A 17,660-nucleotide genomic window follows, 5' to 3' on the forward strand; every position below is an offset into this window, starting at 1 on the left:
GACGAACTGTGCTTGCACATCCAACAAGAGTTTCTGTGACTGTTGCATTTTTTCTGATATCAGAGACATGGCTGCAGCCATCTATTACTGGACTTGGCTATTCAACTAGAAAGATGCACGATGCTTTCTATTCTCCCCTGCACCGAAAGGACTGAGCCCTAATTTCGTTGCATTATTATACGCATATGATTGTGCAATGACAAAACAAATCTATCTATCTATCTATCTATCTATCTATCTATCTATACTCACACCCCTGACATTTTTTTTTGCATTTTATTGACAATACACTACAGATTTTAATGTGCAAGACAATACAACATTAGAACATTTTTGAAGCCAGAAAGTTTTTACATGCATGTCTAATTTTTGACAGTTTGAGACCGTACATGATGGGACTTAAAACAGGTTGACATATCAAGATGTACATAGATGTCATCATACGCAGTGGATATGGAACAAAAGTCATATCAAACCTCTGAGTGATTAACTCATAAAAACAGCCAAAACTAAAGTTGAGAAGTGAAACAAGATGTGGAGTGCAGGTACTGACAGCTTTTTGTTTGGTCTCTTTAGAAGAATTTAAACACACAGCCAGGATCTTTATATATGTGAATGAAATAAAACCTGTAGGGACAGCAACAGTGAAAACAAGGCCAAACAGTAGATCATGTATATGTGACACTGCTGTGTCAAATGAACAGGATAGTTTTGCTACAAGGTGGTTGTCACAAGTGACTCTGTTGATAATATTTCCACAAAGTTTTAAACGAATGGTGAAAGACAACAAAACACCGACTTCCACAAAAATATATATCCAGACAGCTACAATAGCTTGTTGTATTTTTCTTTTTGTTATGATCACATTATAATGTAACGGCTTACAGATACACACATATCTGTCATAAGCCATGACTGTTAGAACTGCATATTCAATACCTGCATATGTATGAATACAAAATATTTGTATGTAACAGTAAAAGACAGAAATTTCATGTGTGTCAGATAATATTTGTGCCATTAAACAAGGCAGCAAACCTGTACTACCATATATTTCATTAGCCAGCAAACCACAGAGGATTAGATACATGGGCTCATGCAGATTTCTGTCCACATAAATAATGGCAATTACAACTGCATTGACAAAAATTACAAACATATATAATAACAGTGTCAGAATGAAATACAGGTACTTGAAGTTTCCTATGTTCCCATACACAGTCAACAGAAATGACACAACCTGTGTTGAGTTTTCCATAACCACAGTGATGAAACACAAGATGGACTGATCTGATCATGTGTTATTACAACAAAAAAGGGAATGTACCAGTAACAGACATGCTGTAATTCGCTTGCTCCAAAAGTATATAAGATTAAATTGGTGATAATGATAATTTGGTCGGCCTCATCAAACTACCTTTAGCTATTAAGCATAATGACGTTTAATGATAGTTATCATATAAATGTCTTAATTTACTCTAGAGCAATAATACAATAATCGGTAATTCATGTGTATGAACAATTACTGTACGAAACAAGTATTGAGAATTATGCCAGTTACCTAGAATTTCAAGCTGTCAAAAAACCAGGCTTCAGTACCAACACATACCAGTCATATCCCCTTTGCAACAGCTTATATTTTATCAGTTGATCCAAGAGATGAGAAAGTGAGTGAAGTCTGCACACTTCGGTATCTTGCCACTCCCCAGTCCTCAACCAGACAGAGGCAGCTGCTGAATCTTTATACCTGCTCAAATACACAAAACTAGAACACAGTCTGACAGCCTAGACCCATCTGAGGCCAGCATTTAGTTCTCAGGGGAAAATATGAAACTGATGCAACTTATGCAGAATTTTCTCTCTTTCATCTGTTTTTTCTAAGACTTGGTTTTCGCATGATACCATAGTTCTTGAGCAGGTTTGTGTAACTATTAAATCAATTGGACAGTTTCAAAGTCAAGTCAAAGTCAATGTCAGCTATATTGTCAATTATACAGTATGTACAGGACATACAGAGGATTGAAACTGTGTTTCTTTAAGACCCTCGGTGCAGACAATAAACATTTAAGACACAGTAAACACTATCTACAAATCTAAAATATATATAAATAGAGGCATATAAAAACTAAACTAAAAGTATTAAAAAGTAGAAGGCATAGAGGCCAGAGATTGTGTGTCAGAGCAGGGAGAGAGTTTAGTGTCCTGACAGCCTGGTGATGGAGCTGGACAAGATGCTCTCGACAGTGCCTCTGTAGGAAGCCTGCATGATGGGGCCGGGGCTCTAGGTCTTCTCAGCTTGTGGAGGAAGTAGATTAGATTCAACTTTAGATTAGATTCAAGTAGAGGCGTTGATGGGCTTTCTTGGCCAGTGATGTGGTGTTGTTGGTCCAGGAGAGGTCCTCTGTAATGTGTAAACCCAGGAACCCTCTCCACAGCAGCACCATTGATGGTCAGAGGAACATGTTGGGTGTGCACTCTCCTGAGGCCTGTGAACTTGATGACGACATTTGAGCTGTGCAACGGTGTGCAGTCATGGGTCAGCAGGGTGAAGAGGAGGAGGCTCAGCACACAAACCTTGAGGAGCCCCCGTGTTCAGTATGATGGTGCTGGATGTGTTGCTGCCAACCCGTACTGCCTGTGGTCTCCCAGCCAGGAAGTCCAGCAGCCAGTTGCACAGCGAGGTGTTCAGCCCCAGCCAGTCCAGTTTGGGAACAAGCTGCTGGGGGATGTTTGTATTGAATGCTGCCAGGTATGTTGTTTGGACCACAAGCTTTATGATCGTTGGTCCTGCTGAGTGCTCCTCTTACCCTGTCCGGGGTCAGTGTCAGTACCTGGTCGCCAGGAGGGGTTGGGGACTTCTGTGCAGGCATGCTGTTGTGTGCCTCAAAGCGAGCAAAAAAGTCATTCAGCTCATTCAGCAGTGAGGTGGTACTGTCGCAGGTCCGCAGTGGGGGTTTGCAGTCCGTGATGGTCTATGGTGGTTGTACCTGCTACCAGGTACAACCACGTAATGGAAAAGCTCTCAAACCGAGTAGAGTCGAGCCAAGCCGAGCCGAGTAGGTACTAGTGGAAAAGGGCCATAAGCTCCTCTCTGGGTGGTGCAGACATGGTCCAGTGTGTTATTTCCATGTGTTGGAAAGTCTATGTGTTGATATATTTTGGGAAGCACATTCTTTGGGTCTGCATGGTTGAAATCCCCAGCCAAGATGAGAAAAGCATCAGAGTGGGCTGTCTTCTGCTCACTGATGTTCTGATACAGTTCCATACATAACATTGAACTGTTTCAACAAGTGACATCACCTCCTGTTTCAGGATGATTTCAACTGTTTTTTTACACTCCAATCACACGATTAAAGTCTTATTCTATATTGGAAACGTGGTAAAAACCATCTGGGATTAAAGATCCAAAAGTGAACAAAAAGGCAGCAAAAGAATAAAGGACGGGATATAGCCTACATTGAATGTATAAATCATATCTTTGTTCTTGCTTCATATTAAAATTAGGACTGAATGAAGGATTTTTTTTGTGTCATGTGAGATCCATTGCCCATTACACATGGGACTGGCAAGACATATTTAAAATGATAACACATATTTAATTAGACTTCCAGCATTTGGGTTTAAGAAAGAAAAAAAATGCCTACCACACACACAGTTTCACACAATAAAAAGAGACTACCTACACGGCACAAGTCCACACTTTTTCCCAAGAAGTCTGCAAGTACTTCATAGTCCTCAAGTAGACAATAGTGATCATTCTTGTCCTTATTTAATAAAACTTTACTTAAACCATGAAATAATACAAAACAAAACATAAACTCGACTTTCAAATTCTGTGAAGATCACATAACTGTCACCAAATCAACGCCAAAATGCAAAGACAAGATACCACACCTCAACCGGGCCAGAAGAGTTTTCCAATTTGATGAATTAAATTTGACATTTTTTTCAGTGCAAAACAAGTGTTTTATCAAACAATATGTTCTGAGCTTTGCCATATTCCAAATTTCAACATGGCATCTTTCCTGAAAACTCCAAACTTTACAGTTTACTTTCCCAAAGAAAAAAAAACTGCATGTTGTTTTTTGTTTTACTGCTGCATGAGGAAGTATATATATGCAACACAAACACTGCAGACATTTTCAGGAACATAAACTTAAGAACACATTTTTGAGTAGAGAGTCTTTAAACAATAATATTGAATATGTACATATGAAAGCACTGTAGATTTAAATTATTAGGCTTTTGGGTATGCCGTACTTTCTAAACCCTGTCGACTATTTTGCTCTTTTATCTTTATTTGACTTGACAGCCTCTTCACTGATGGTGTCCACGACTGGGTCCTTGAGTTGCTGCTGTGACAGGCACCAATGACCATCTGGCCACAGCTCAAAAGCTGCCACTTCAGACTCCATGTCCCCAGCCTCTATCAGGATCAGGGAGAAGCTCCTCCGGCCATGTGACTTGAATACTTTCTGGACAGAGCTCTGAGCCAGACATTCCCAGTTCACTCTCACAACACACTTGGGTTTATCAGGTCTATCTGGCAGCTTCGCCCACCTTCTGAACCAACTCCACCACCAGGTAGTGATCAGTTAAAAGCTTGCCCCTCTCTTCACCCAGATGTCCAGAGCATACAGCCGTAGGTCTGATGAAACAACTATAAAGTCAATCATTGACCGTTGGCCCAAGGATCTCTGTTACCAGGTACACTTATATGCTACCTTATGCTCAAAGATGGTGTTCAATATGGACAGCTCATGACTCACACAGAAGAGCAACAACAAAGCACCGCTGGGGTTCAGATCATGCACGCCATTCCTTGGCTAGCACGGGGGGACTCCAGAATTGGTTGAGAGGTACCAGCAGGCCAAATGGGCTGCAGCAACTGTGGTCGTGGAGGCAAAAACCCAGGTATGGAAGGAGTTCAGAGAGGTCATGGAGAAGGACTTTCAGTTGGCCTCAAAGAGGTTCTGGCAAACCGTCAGGCGAATCAGGAGGGACAGACAGGGCCTCATCCATGCTTTATTCAGCAGGGATAGGAAGGTTCAGACCTCAACTGAGGATGTGGTTGAGCAGTGCAAGGAGCACTTCAAGGAGTTCCTAAACTGTACTGACACACCTTTGTTGCTGAGGGCTCTGGATGTTGTTCGACTGTCATGGCTCACATGTCTCTTTAATGTTACGTGGAAGTCGGGGACAGTGCCCAGGGTGTGGCAGACAAGGGTGCTGGTTCCCATTTTTAAAAAGGGGGACCGAAGAGTGTGCTTCAATTATCAGGTTATCACACTGCTCAGCATCCCTGGGAAAACTTACTCCAGGATGCTGGAAAGGAGACCCCTGCTGAACGTCAAACCTCAGATTCACAAGGAACAATGCAGATTCCATCCTGACCACGGAACTGTGGACCAGCTCTTCACTCTTGCATGGTTACTGGAGGGATCATGTAAGTTTGACAATCCTGTCTACATGTGCTTTGTGGATTCAGAGAAGGCTTACAACCATGTCCCCTTTAGGGTCCTATGGGGGTTGCTGCAGGATTATGGGGTACTGGGTATGCTGCTGCAGGCAATCTAGTCCCTGTTAAACTACAGTGAGAGCTATGTCTGTGCACACTAATTCAAGCTTTTTTCCAGTGGGTGTTTGACTCCACCAGGACTGCTCCTTGTCCCCAGTTTTTTTTTTTTATAATCTTTTATAGACAGGATTTAAAGGCACAATTGGGGTGTGGAGGGTGTCCAGTTGGGTGACCACAGAATTGCATCCCTGCTTTTTGCGGATGATGCAGTCCCATTGCGATCATGCATGTGCAAGGGCAGTTTGCAGCCGAGTGAAAAGTGTTTGGGATGTGGATCAGCACCTCTAAGTCTAAAGCCATGGTTCTCTGCCAGAAAAAGGTGGTTTGCCCTCTTCGAGAGGGGAGTGACCTACTGCCTCAAGTGGAGGAGTTCAAGTATATCAGAGTCTTGTTCACGAGTGAGGATAGAATGGAGTGGGAGATTGACAGGCAGATGGACAGCGACAGCAGTTATGGTGTCGCAGTACCTAACTGTTGTGGTGAAGAAGGAGCTGAGCCAAAAGGCGAGGCTCTTGGTTTATCAGTCGATCTTTGTTCTAACCCTAAGCTATGGTCATGAGCTCTGGGTAATGACCGAAAAAATGAGATTGCAGATACCAGCAGTGGAAATTAGTTTCCTCTGCAGGGTGGCCAGGTGCACCCTTATGGATAGGGTGAGGAGGTTGGACATCCTCAAAGAGCTCAAAGTAGAGCTGGTGCTCCTCCGAGGTGTTCTGGGCACGACCACCTGGGAAGAGGCCCTGGGGCAGACTCAAGACACCTTACGATCCCCACAGGAGGAGCTGGTGGATGTGGCCATGGCAAAGACAGTCTGTGCTGACCTCCTCTGCCTGCTGTCACCGCATCTTGGTTCCAGATAAGTGGCCAAGAATGAATGAATGAATAAATCTTTTATTTTGAGAATTACACACGTCTTCACGAGAATCTTAATGACTTTAGACTCAATTCTTGTTCACAGTATAATTCACAAAGTTTATGAATGGTCGAATCAGAAACCCAAGCTGGATAAAAAAATGTAAAAATTACAGCCTAAGCTTCCTCATAGCATATACTGGTGAATTGTGTCCAAGCACCATGGACAGTCTCAATTACGTCTGCAAGTAAACCTCCAGACCCACTTTAATAGGTAAGCCCAAAGGGAATCACAACTGTCATTTAATTAGCCGCAAAATGGCCATCAGTTTGTGTCTCACTGTCATCAAGAGACGAGAAATGACAGAAGAAAAGTGTTAGACCAGAGCATTTTCTCATGAGCATTTCTCAAAGATCTAAACATTTTGATTACTATCAGTTCAATAAGAAGCAGGGCCGGAGTGGGACTCATTTTCAACTCTGGAGTTTCATGCCTCAGACCGGCCCGCTTTACGCAACCTATCATTATTAAAATAAAAAATATATATAACGGGTCACTAGTATCATTTGGGCATAGAAAGTGGTTATACTGGACCTAATGCTTGCTTGTTCACACACTCTGTTACAACAGCTCACCTGTTACTTGCATACTGACAGGAGCAATCCCCTCATCACTACTGGCTCCTAGCTCTGCCTCTGACACCAAATCACATTTTAAAAATTGTCATAATTCTCAGCACAAATCTCCCCTTTTTACAAAGCCTTCTGATCAATTCAGGTCAGTTTCATTAATGTAGTTCTGAATCATCTAGCATCTCAGGACACTTTTCATATAGAGCAGGTCTACACCATACTCTTCATTATATTAATTCTAATAATATTCACTCAATGAGCAATCCTGCCTGCCCACTCTGGACTTGTGGGCTCATGGCTGGTGCTTGGTGCTGGATCTTGCTTCTGACTCTGAGGGGCTACAAGACAAAGTTTCCCAGTTATGTGGTGTCGCATCATACTATTATTTAAATTATATAACGTTATGTTATATGCCACAATGCCACACAATTCATTGACTTGATAATTAATTAACTTGAACGGTGGTTTGCAGGCAAAATTCAACATTTTGCCTTAGGCCTACCCGTTTCATCATCCTCATTTGTCGTTTCGCGAGCTTGTTGTAGTGAAAAATTTGCCAATTTTAGCACATTTGGCTGTGTCTGTTTCCAGAGCTTTCCTCTGTTTAATTCTTGCCTTCTCCGTGCCACCTTTGCTCTTTCTATTTTCCATCTTTCAAACACCATTGACTGAGTGCATGGACGCGTTACGTCAGGGTGCGTCTGCAAAAAAAAAAAAAAAAAAAAAAAAAAAAAAAAAAGAGCTGCCAGTGGAGGCAGAGGTGGCCCAGGGACAGCGGTAAGCAGCATACGTGATCAACCCACTACCATGACTGAACACCCCCAAAAAATAAAAAATAAAGAAAGTGAACACTGGCCCTCGCAGCCCAAACATCAGACAGGCCCACTGGGAATTGTCCCGGTCCTCCCGATTAGCCACTCCGGGCTTGAAAAGAAGTATCTGAGTAAATAAGATGAATTAGTTTTTTGATAAATGCGTCTCAAGAAATAATGAAGCAGTTCTTGGTAGTGCATACTCCACTGCATAAGCAATTCGAAACATTACAGTGAAAAGAAATGCTGTTTTCACATCTAAACTAGGTTTCTACATAAGTGCTCATCCAAAAATAACTCTGAGTATGGTTACATCCAATCCTGTGTATTCGTACAAAGATCCAAAGTAAACTGATCACTGATTGGATGTAAATTCCTACTGCACATTTGGACAATGCTGAGGAGAGAATAAAGAGTTTGACAATTTCCTGGTCAGCAGTGAACATCCTTAATGCTTTGCTGTTAGTACTGCCTCCTGAATTCTAAATGCTGTTTATGTCACTGATGCAGACTATTTTAATGAACAAAAAGAAGGTAATCTACAACTGAACAGGGATAATTTAATCAATTTGATTTTTCATTTTTCGGATGCAGAATGAGTAATACATCTAATGTAGTTGTATTTTCTCTGTTTGGCTTGAATGAGACAACAAACTACAGGACTGTTGTCTTCTCCCTCACTTTACTATGCTATTGTGTTATTCTGGTGGTAAATGTTTTCCTCATTTTAACCATAATCTTGGATGAAAACCTCCACGAACCCATGTACATTTTTTTGTGTGGTCTGTGCATTAATGGACTTTATGGTACTACAGGTTTCTACCCCAAATTCCTTTTTGATCTGCTGTCTCACACTCATGTCATAACATATGTTGGCTGCCTTTTGCAAATCTTTACTATATACTCCTCTGCAACAGCTGACTTCACTATTTTAGCTGTAATGGCATATGACAGATATGTGGCTATATGTCGGCCACTGGAGTATCAGTCTTTCATGACCAAACACAGGATTGCTATGTTAGTTTGTTTGTCCTGGCTGATACCTATGATCTGTCAGGTTATGGTGGTAACTTTGACGTCCACGCTGGAATTATGTGGCACCCGTATAGAGAAACTTTATTGTGAGAACTGGTCAGTTGTTAAACTTGCATGCTCTACAACGACAGTAAACAATGTTGTTGGACTGATTGTTGTTTCTTTCTATTTGGGGCACGATGTCTTTATTGTGTGCTCATATGTGCAGTTGATAAAATCATCTTTAAAGTCCAAAGAGGGCAGAAGGAAGTTTATGCAGACTTGTGTGCCACACTTACTGTGTTTGCTTAATGTGACAGCTGCTTTGCTTTTTGATGTTATGTACGTTAGATATGGATCAAAATCTGTAGCACAGCGTATTAAGAACTTCATGTCCATACAATTTCTCATGATACCGCCTATTATTAATCCTATTATTTATGGACTTAAACTGACTAAAATTCGCAAGAGAATTATAAGTTTGTTTATGATGATGGGTCAAAAGTTTAGATAAGGACTTGAAATTTGACTTTTCAGATCTCTTTTGCTATTTATAACAAAACACCAAACTTTAGTAGACAGCAGTCTAAGGATAAGAGAGGTGAGCATGAAACCTGATCATCATATGTGCAGCTGTCGCACAGATTATAATTTCTCCCCTCTCTGTATAGGCTTTTGTTAAACAGGGCGGCTTCCAGGATTTGAATGCCAGAAGCAAATAATATGTGGACACACAATTAAAACAGCATACCTGAGTATGTAAATAAGTATAGGTCAAAATAGGCTGCTTGTACAAATGACCTATGGGAGCATTTTTTGCTGTCAATAGGTTACCCTGCCTGACATCTCAACACTATAAAAAAAGACATGGAAAATCAGCCACTGCGGTTTTATATTTCATATTGCCCAATGTGTGTAAGTGTGTATGAGTGTGTGGAGAGAGCAAGACCTTAGTAGTAATTCTGAATTTTGCAATTTTAATTTGTGCTTAAAAAAAAAAAAAAAAAAAGTCAAAAACCATAGGACTTCTTAAAAAAGAGCCACAAATGGCTTGCAAGCTACTGTACTTCATTATAATTGAATCATACATAATAATACAGTAATTAAATTTGTAATTTGACAATATTTTGACAATACATTTGGCTGCTGAGTCTCTCCTGCATTGTGGTTTGCACATAGTGGTAACCTATAGTTTGGCGAAGGGGAGGTACACCAGGTGGAGATCTGCACTCTGATTAGTGCACACTTCAAGTTATCATTATTATTATGATGATGATGCTGATACTGATGATTATTATCATTATCATTACCATTATTATTATTATTATTATTGTTGTTGTTGTTGTTGTTGTTGTTGTTATTATTATTATGCCTGTCACTTATTAAATGTAAAACCGGATCCACTGCACATCTGTAGCGACTACAGTGTGTTCAGCTACAGGGGCTGCCTACAACTGAGTGTCTCTGCCCTTGCTGTCACTGTTAGTAATCAGTGGCTGCCCCCTTAGTTGACTGGGTGGTAAGTATGTTATACTATTTAGAGAGAGTAAACAGAGACTCTGTCACAGATGATAGTGACACACAACCTGAAGGAACATCAGGGAATTGCACCTTGAGGTCTGAGTCAGTCTAAAAGTCAGAACTGAACAGGGATGAGATCAATATCTGAGTCCAAGTTGGGACTAGGCTGCATCCTTATCCACACTGCTGTTCGTTCCTCTTTCTCATTAGTGGTTACAATGAGTTACATTGTGGTGCATGTTTCTCATGTCTAGAGAGTAAATACTGAACCCACTCTGATATATGGATGGATATTTGTCACCACTGCCAGTAACAAAACACTCAAAAAAAGAGGCCTCCCCACTCCAAACACAAATTCAGTGTAAAGAAAGGTCATCATGATCATTTCTGACCCAACCTCTCCTTTGCTCTCTCAAACCACTACAATTCAGTCACAGCTACCATATCACACTATGTAAACATGCCAAGTTCAAATAAACAGCATCTCAAGCTAAACAGTAATTATGTCGTGGCGTGGTGCCCTGCATCAAGTCATTTGTTTGGGTAATAATGGCTTTGTATGACTGTATCTGTGTCTGATGGGCTGTAGAAATTAGTGACAGAGAAATAATGTTTAGATTTATAGTTGGCATAATATTTTACTCATGCTCCTGCATAAATAACACAGTATCTGAAAGCCAGACAACAAAGATACCTGATTTATTCACACTGTTTTAACATGATGTGGCATGTGCTTAGATTTTGACTTTAATTATCTCTGTCAATTAACTGTACAGACTCGCTAGTTGATGCTGACTGAAACATAGGCCTTGGTACCCTGTTATCACAACTGCATACCAACTTGTTAAACATAATGAGATACAGTGAAGAACTGCAAACAAAGCATTAATATTTTAATAAAAACTGCAAAAATCCCTTGAAAAATCCATGGCCTTGTGGATGTGTCACGCTTTAGATAATGAGAGATGATAGATATTCAAAAACAATTATTATTATTATTCATTTATTTATTTATTTTGATCATCCATATGTGTGAACTGAAATACTGTGGTTGCAAAAAAAATGTACTGGTTTTGCTCTAGCAGTAATAAGGCTGTCCTGTATTACAAGTGATCTGCAACAAAAACAAGTACTATACACAAGTGTGTAGGCCTAGTAGGATCAGTCAACAGGCCTTTCCAAAATGGCTCAGTGAACTTGTTGTTAGTTTCATTTGCACAAAGTTAATCAAAAGTTTGATCACTCTACTGGCACTTCACTAGATCAAAGGGCATCTTTGTTTTGCTGTCCTTCATGGCGGTTAACTTTTAGTTTAATTGTTCTCTGGGGGCAGTGTATCATTTAAAAAACAAAAGCTTCAACAAAAGCTCCAACATCCCCTGTGTAGGACTCATTAAATGGGCTACTGAGACATAAAAGCTTTAGGACAACTTATAATGTCAACAATCAAAGTCCTCCTCCTCATCATCATCAAAGCAGCAGACAAGAACAAGAATGTTAAACGATTTTACTAACATATTTTGAATGGTTTAGTTTGCTCTTTTTTAAATTCATTTTTAAGAGATACAAGTTATTTGTTCAGCAAAACATCCCCTGAGGCCAGTACACAGTGACCATTGGGTCATAATTAGTTATGTTTGACTGCAGCCCTGTGAGATGGCACACCAGGGAGGTCACAGCAGAGGTGGACACTGGGGACAACAGAGGACCTAATGACTCTCATTACATTAGTCTTACATCACTTGTGGGCCTCTGCGCATGGCTTATTGTTGTCAAAGTTGTTGTCTACAGCTGGCTAATTACAACACTTGCATTTCATGCACAGTGATTGGAAACTTTTCATTTATCCTTCCAAGACACACACACACACACACACACACACACACGCACACACGCACACACACGCACACACACACACACACACCAATGTAATACCTTACATCATTTTTAGTATGCAGTGGGCCCTGCTGTTTGCTGTGCTGCAACAGCATGACAAACTTGCATACTGACCTCCTCTACTCTATACTACTCTAAAATAAAGTTAAGACTGCCCTTGATGCATCTAAACAAAACAGTTTTATTGTACACATATTATTGTTCAACTCGTCCTTCTGTGATGTGCTTGGAGAAAGACATACAGCTGTTTGTACTTCCATTTGGCACACATGCTGCAGTGTTGGGGGAACACAGGGCCTTTTGTTAGCCACCACTAGCTGCAGTGTACATAAACAACCACTGGGTGGCACATGTGAGCAGTCCACATGGCTGTCTCTACCTCCCCTCTCTGTCTGTCTGTCTGTCTGTCTGTCTCACTTAGACACACACAGAAACATATGGATAACTTAGACACTTAGTGTTCCTCTGCACTGCACACATGAGCGTAGGCAACATAAACTAACTGCCTAAAATACATAATAATCCTGTGTGTGTTTGTTCTGTGTCACACTTCAATGATCTCTAACACTGGACAGGGGCATCATTTTAACTGCGCTAATGAAGCTTAGAGCACTTATGGCTGGATTCACTGAAACTCGCTCCAAGCCATGGTTTGATTTATTTGTCATTGTGAATTTTGTGACACCTTGCAGTCTGTAGAATTTGGGGATGAGCTGGCAACATCAGAACAGATACGCAAATCTCCTCAGTTCCAGCTGGTTAACTAGAGTTGAAAACGACATCCTCATCCACCAGCAGCCATAGCTGCTGAAGAGAACACACACACACACACACACACACACACACACACACAAAGGGAGTTTGGCCCAAGGGGGGCTGACATGGTTGTTTGTCTGTTTGTTTGTTTGTTTGTTTTTTTGTGTGTTCTGCTAGTTGGTTTCTATCTTCAGGCCTGCAATAAATGTTAAAAGCTCAAAGTAAATTTGACAGAGCTGCTCATGGTCTTCCAACTGTCTTTGGAAGCATCATTAAGCTCTTTTCCATAGTCCAGTGTTTAAAAAAATGCATAATGTCATAAAATAGAACTACAATACTTACACAATCACAAAACATATGTATTTGAGACCCAAATGTCACCAATCGTATCCTATCACAGAGTCCCTGCCAATACCCATCTAGGCTCACAACAAACTAGAAGAAAAACTACAGCTTACCTCTTGTATGTCCAGAGTTAGCTAGCCAAATACAGTTCAAGGGCTGTAACAGTAGGGTATCACTAACATTTACAAGTAGGCAAGTAAAACATTTTTCGATTACGGAAGACTGTAGTCAAGGTTTAATACTGACAACAACAACAACAACAACAACAACAACAACAACAATAACGATGATGATGATGATGATAATTGTTGCTTTGTTGTTGTTATCATTACTATCATCATTATTATGAAAAACACCTCACAATTCAATAAATAAACCATAAGTCTGCTCTCAGCACAGTGCAGAGCTCTGTGGATGGAACTGCGAGCATGGCTGTTCATCATGTGACCAAAAGGTTACTCTGTGTATCACTGTCATAAATGGTAAGTTAACTGAAAATGGCTGTAGTGTTTCTTTGTATGATTAAATACCATAATTATCTTATTTTAGCATGCAAATCTGGACAGCAATTTAAAATGCAAATTTCAAAAAGAAAATGCCAACAGAAGAATCTGCCAAATAACATATCCCGGCTTATACATGAAGTTATTAAGTTTTGAATCTCTGGAAAGAAGACACAATTGTAATTGCATCTGAATTTGTTGCAATAAGAGATGACTGGTTATCCCACACAGAAAATAAATAAATAAATAAATAAATAAGATTCCAAACCTAAGCAGTTGCTGATTACTTATGGCCTCTAAGCCGGTTGAGAGGCTTAAGAGTTAGCACTCATTTGCTTTATAAAAGAGGTTTTTCACAGGCTTTGAATCAAACAACACGAGGTCCTTGAGCATACAGTCATAACTGTGCACAAAAAAATATTTGGCCCAGTAGTATGCAGTAATAAGGGCAGACCGATACACAAAACTAAATGCATGATCCCTTCCAGGCTGCCAAAGGGTTCACAATACTTGAAAATTAATGGATAAAGAATCACGCTTATCATACCTGTTTAATTAGAGTTAGACATTGGAAATGTTTGAATGCAAAATTCTCCAGAGCATGGTGAGTGTGGTGACATTTGTGGGGGTCACGCAAGATAAAGAGACTGACTGCTCCTCCCATGCACTCCCAGCTGTGGCCTGCTGTGCACAGACACTCACCAACAGCATATGCAGACCTTTTCTCCGACATGAAGATTATTGTCCATTGGATTGGTAAATATAACACTTCTGTGTGAGACGAGGGGTAAAGACAGTGGGCCCTTACATTTTAATGTTTTTATGCTAGAAAAGGTTCCTGTGTTTCAGTTGAAAATTTTCCCATTATCTATTTTAATTCTCCTTTACCTTGCTGTCATGAATTCAGTCCAATCAGATGGCTTTCTCTTGATTGGTACTAAAGACTGCATAACATGGTAAAAAAAAAAAAAAAAGAAAGAAAAAGAAAAAGAAAAAAAGAAAGAAAGAAAAAACAAGTTATTGGTGTTCTACTTATCTCACTATATCACTGACTGGTTAGATTGGGATTAAATGGAAAACAGTAGTCATCCCTCATACTTCAACCTCACCATGTTTGTGAACATCGGATCTTACCGCTACCCTGCCTTTGTGTTTTGTCTCCTGTTGTTTGCCATGATTGTCTCTGCTAACCTTGTCATTATACTGGTAATATCACAACAGAGGACACTACATGAGCCCATGTACTTTTTCATTGTATGTCTGTCTATTAATTCTCTGTATGGTTCTGCTGGGTTTTTCCCCAGATTCCTAATGGACCTTCTATCTGATGCTCATTTGATCTCACGTCCAGCTTGTTACACTCAGATTTATGTGATTTATACCTATGCGTTATATGAACTCACCATCCTGAGCGTTATGGCATATGATAGGTATATTGCTGTATGTCATCCTTTGCACTATCACAGTAAAATGACCTCTAAAACAGTCTTTAAGTTGGCAGCTTTTGCATGGATCTGTCCATCCTTTTTAATGACAACAATCATGTATTTGTCAATCAGACTTCCTTTGTGCAGTAACAAGATACCAAAAGTGTTCTGTGCTAACTGGAGCGTTGTAAAGTTGTCATGTGTTAGTACTGTTATCAACAACATTGTTGGCTTGTTAGTAGCCACAACAACAGTGTTCCTGCCCTTAGCTTATGTCTTGTATACTTACTTGCGAATTCTGCTAGTTTGTAGGAGATGCTCAGCAGAATTCAAGGCAAAGGTCTTCCAAACCTGTCTACCACACACTATTTCATTCATGATTTATTCCATTACAGGATTTTGCGATATAGCTATAAGTCGTTATAATCTTGAGGACCTAAATCCATTTGTGGTTGTAATTTTATCTTTGGAATTTGTAGTGATTCCTCCAGTTCTGAACCCTTTTGTGTATGGCCTGAAATTACCAGAAATAAGACGACATATTTTAAAAATGTTGCCATGGTCTAGAACTGTCACTTAGAAATGACCACTTGGAACAGCACTACAGCCTAGACTGATCTCAACACAACCTGCCAGAAATACAGTACAGGCCAAAAGTTTGGACACACCTTCTCATTCAATGTGTTTTCTTTATTTTCATGACTATTTACATTGTAGATTCTCACTGAAGGCATCAAAACTATGAATGAACACATGTGGAGTTATGTACTTAACAAAAAAAGGTGAAATAATTGAAAACATGTTTTATATTCTAGTTTTTTCAAAATAGCCACCCTTTGCTCTGATTACTGCTTTGCACACTCTTGGCATTCTCTCGATGAGCTTCAAGAGGTAGTCACCTGAAATGGTTTTCACTTCAGGTGTGCCTTATCAGGGTTAATTAGTGGAATTTCTTGCATTATCAATGGGGTTGGGACCATCAGTTGTGTTGTGCAGAAGTCAGGTTACTACACAGCCGACAGCCCTATTGGACAACTGTTAAAATTCATATTATGGCAAGAACCAATCAGCTAACTAAAGAAAAACGAGTGGCCATCATTACTTTAAGAAATGAAGGTCAATCAGTCCGGAAAATTGCAAAAACTTTAAATGTGTCCCCAAGTGGAGTCGCAAAAACCATCAAGCACTACAACGAAACTGGCACACATGAGGACCGACCCAGGAAAGGAAGACCAAGAGTCACCTCTGCTTCTGAGGACAAGTTCATCCGAGTCACCAGCCTCAGAAATCGCAAGTTAACAGCAGCTCAGATCAGAGACCAGATAAATGCCACACAGAGTTCTAGCAGCAGACCCATCTCTAGAACAACTGTTAAGAGGAGACTGTGCCAATCAGGCCTTCATGGTCAAATAGCTGCTAGGAAACCACTGCTAAGGAGAGGCAACAAGCAGAAGAGATTTGTTTGGGCCAAGAAACACAAGGAATGGACATTAGACCAGTAGAAATCTGCGCTTTGGTCTGATGAGTCCAAATTTGAGATCTTTGGTTCCAACCGCCATGTCTTTGTGAGACGTAGAAAAGGTGAAAGGATGGATTCCACATGCCTGGTTCCCTGACCCACCATGGCTACCACAGCATCCTGCAGCGACATGCCATCCCATCTGGTTTGCGTTTAGTTGGACCATCATTTATTTTTCAACAGGACAATGACCCCAAACACACCTCCAGGCTGTGTAAGGGCTATTTGACCAAGAAGGAGAGTGATGGAGTGCTGTGGCAGACAACCTGGCCTCCACAGTCACCGGACCTGAACCCAATCGAGATGGTTTAGGGTGAGCTGGACTGCAGAGTGAAGGCAAAGGGGCCAACAAGTGCTAAACACCTCTGGGAACTCCTTCAAGACTGTTGGAAAACCATTTCAGGTGACTACCTCTTGAAGCTCATGGAGAGAATGCCAAGAGTGTGCAAAGCAGTAATCAGAGCAAACGGTGGCTATTTTGAAGAAACTAGAATATAAAACATGTTTTCAGTTATTTCCCCTTTTTTTTGTTAAATACATAACTCCACATGTGTTCTTTCATAGTTTTTATTCCTTCAGTTAGAATCTACAATGTAAATAGTCATGAAAATAAAGAAAATGCATTGAATGAGAAGGTGTGTCCAAACTTTTGGCCTGTACTGTATCTTATTTGAATATCGTATTTAGGACAAGTAGCTAGCATCTTGATCAAACTTGTATACACAGAGGTGAAAGTGAAGTCAGAACCTGCTGAGAAATCAGATGTCACTAATTCCTCAGCCACACAAACAGCAGGCCTGAAAT

General features: G+C 40.4%; 3 protein-coding genes across 3 annotated transcripts; 2 read left to right on the top strand and 1 right to left on the bottom strand.

Moving 5' to 3' along the window:
• Positions 1–322: 322 nt before the first annotated feature.
• On the bottom strand, positions 323–1,258 carry LOC115379529 (olfactory receptor 11A1-like). Its single transcript, XM_030080235.1, has one exon. It carries the CDS (start codon positions 1,256–1,258, stop codon positions 323–325), a length of 936 nt encoding a protein of 311 aa, XP_029936095.1.
• A 7,212-nt stretch (positions 1,259–8,470) lies between these two features.
• On the top strand, positions 8,471–9,403 carry LOC115379530 (olfactory receptor 10J5-like). Its single transcript, XM_030080236.1, has one exon. The coding sequence runs from the start codon at positions 8,471–8,473 to the stop codon at positions 9,401–9,403; it is 933 nt and encodes a 310-aa protein (XP_029936096.1).
• A 5,578-nt stretch (positions 9,404–14,981) lies between these two features.
• On the top strand, positions 14,982–15,917 carry LOC115379531 (olfactory receptor 10J4-like). Its single transcript, XM_030080238.1, has one exon. The coding sequence runs from the start codon at positions 14,982–14,984 to the stop codon at positions 15,915–15,917; it is 936 nt and encodes a 311-aa protein (XP_029936098.1).
• Positions 15,918–17,660: the final 1,743 nt, after the last annotated feature.

Source organism: Myripristis murdjan, chromosome 21 (assembly GCF_902150065.1).
Source record: "Myripristis murdjan chromosome 21, fMyrMur1.1, whole genome shotgun sequence".
Taxonomy (NCBI): domain Eukaryota; kingdom Metazoa; phylum Chordata; class Actinopteri; order Holocentriformes; family Holocentridae; genus Myripristis; species Myripristis murdjan.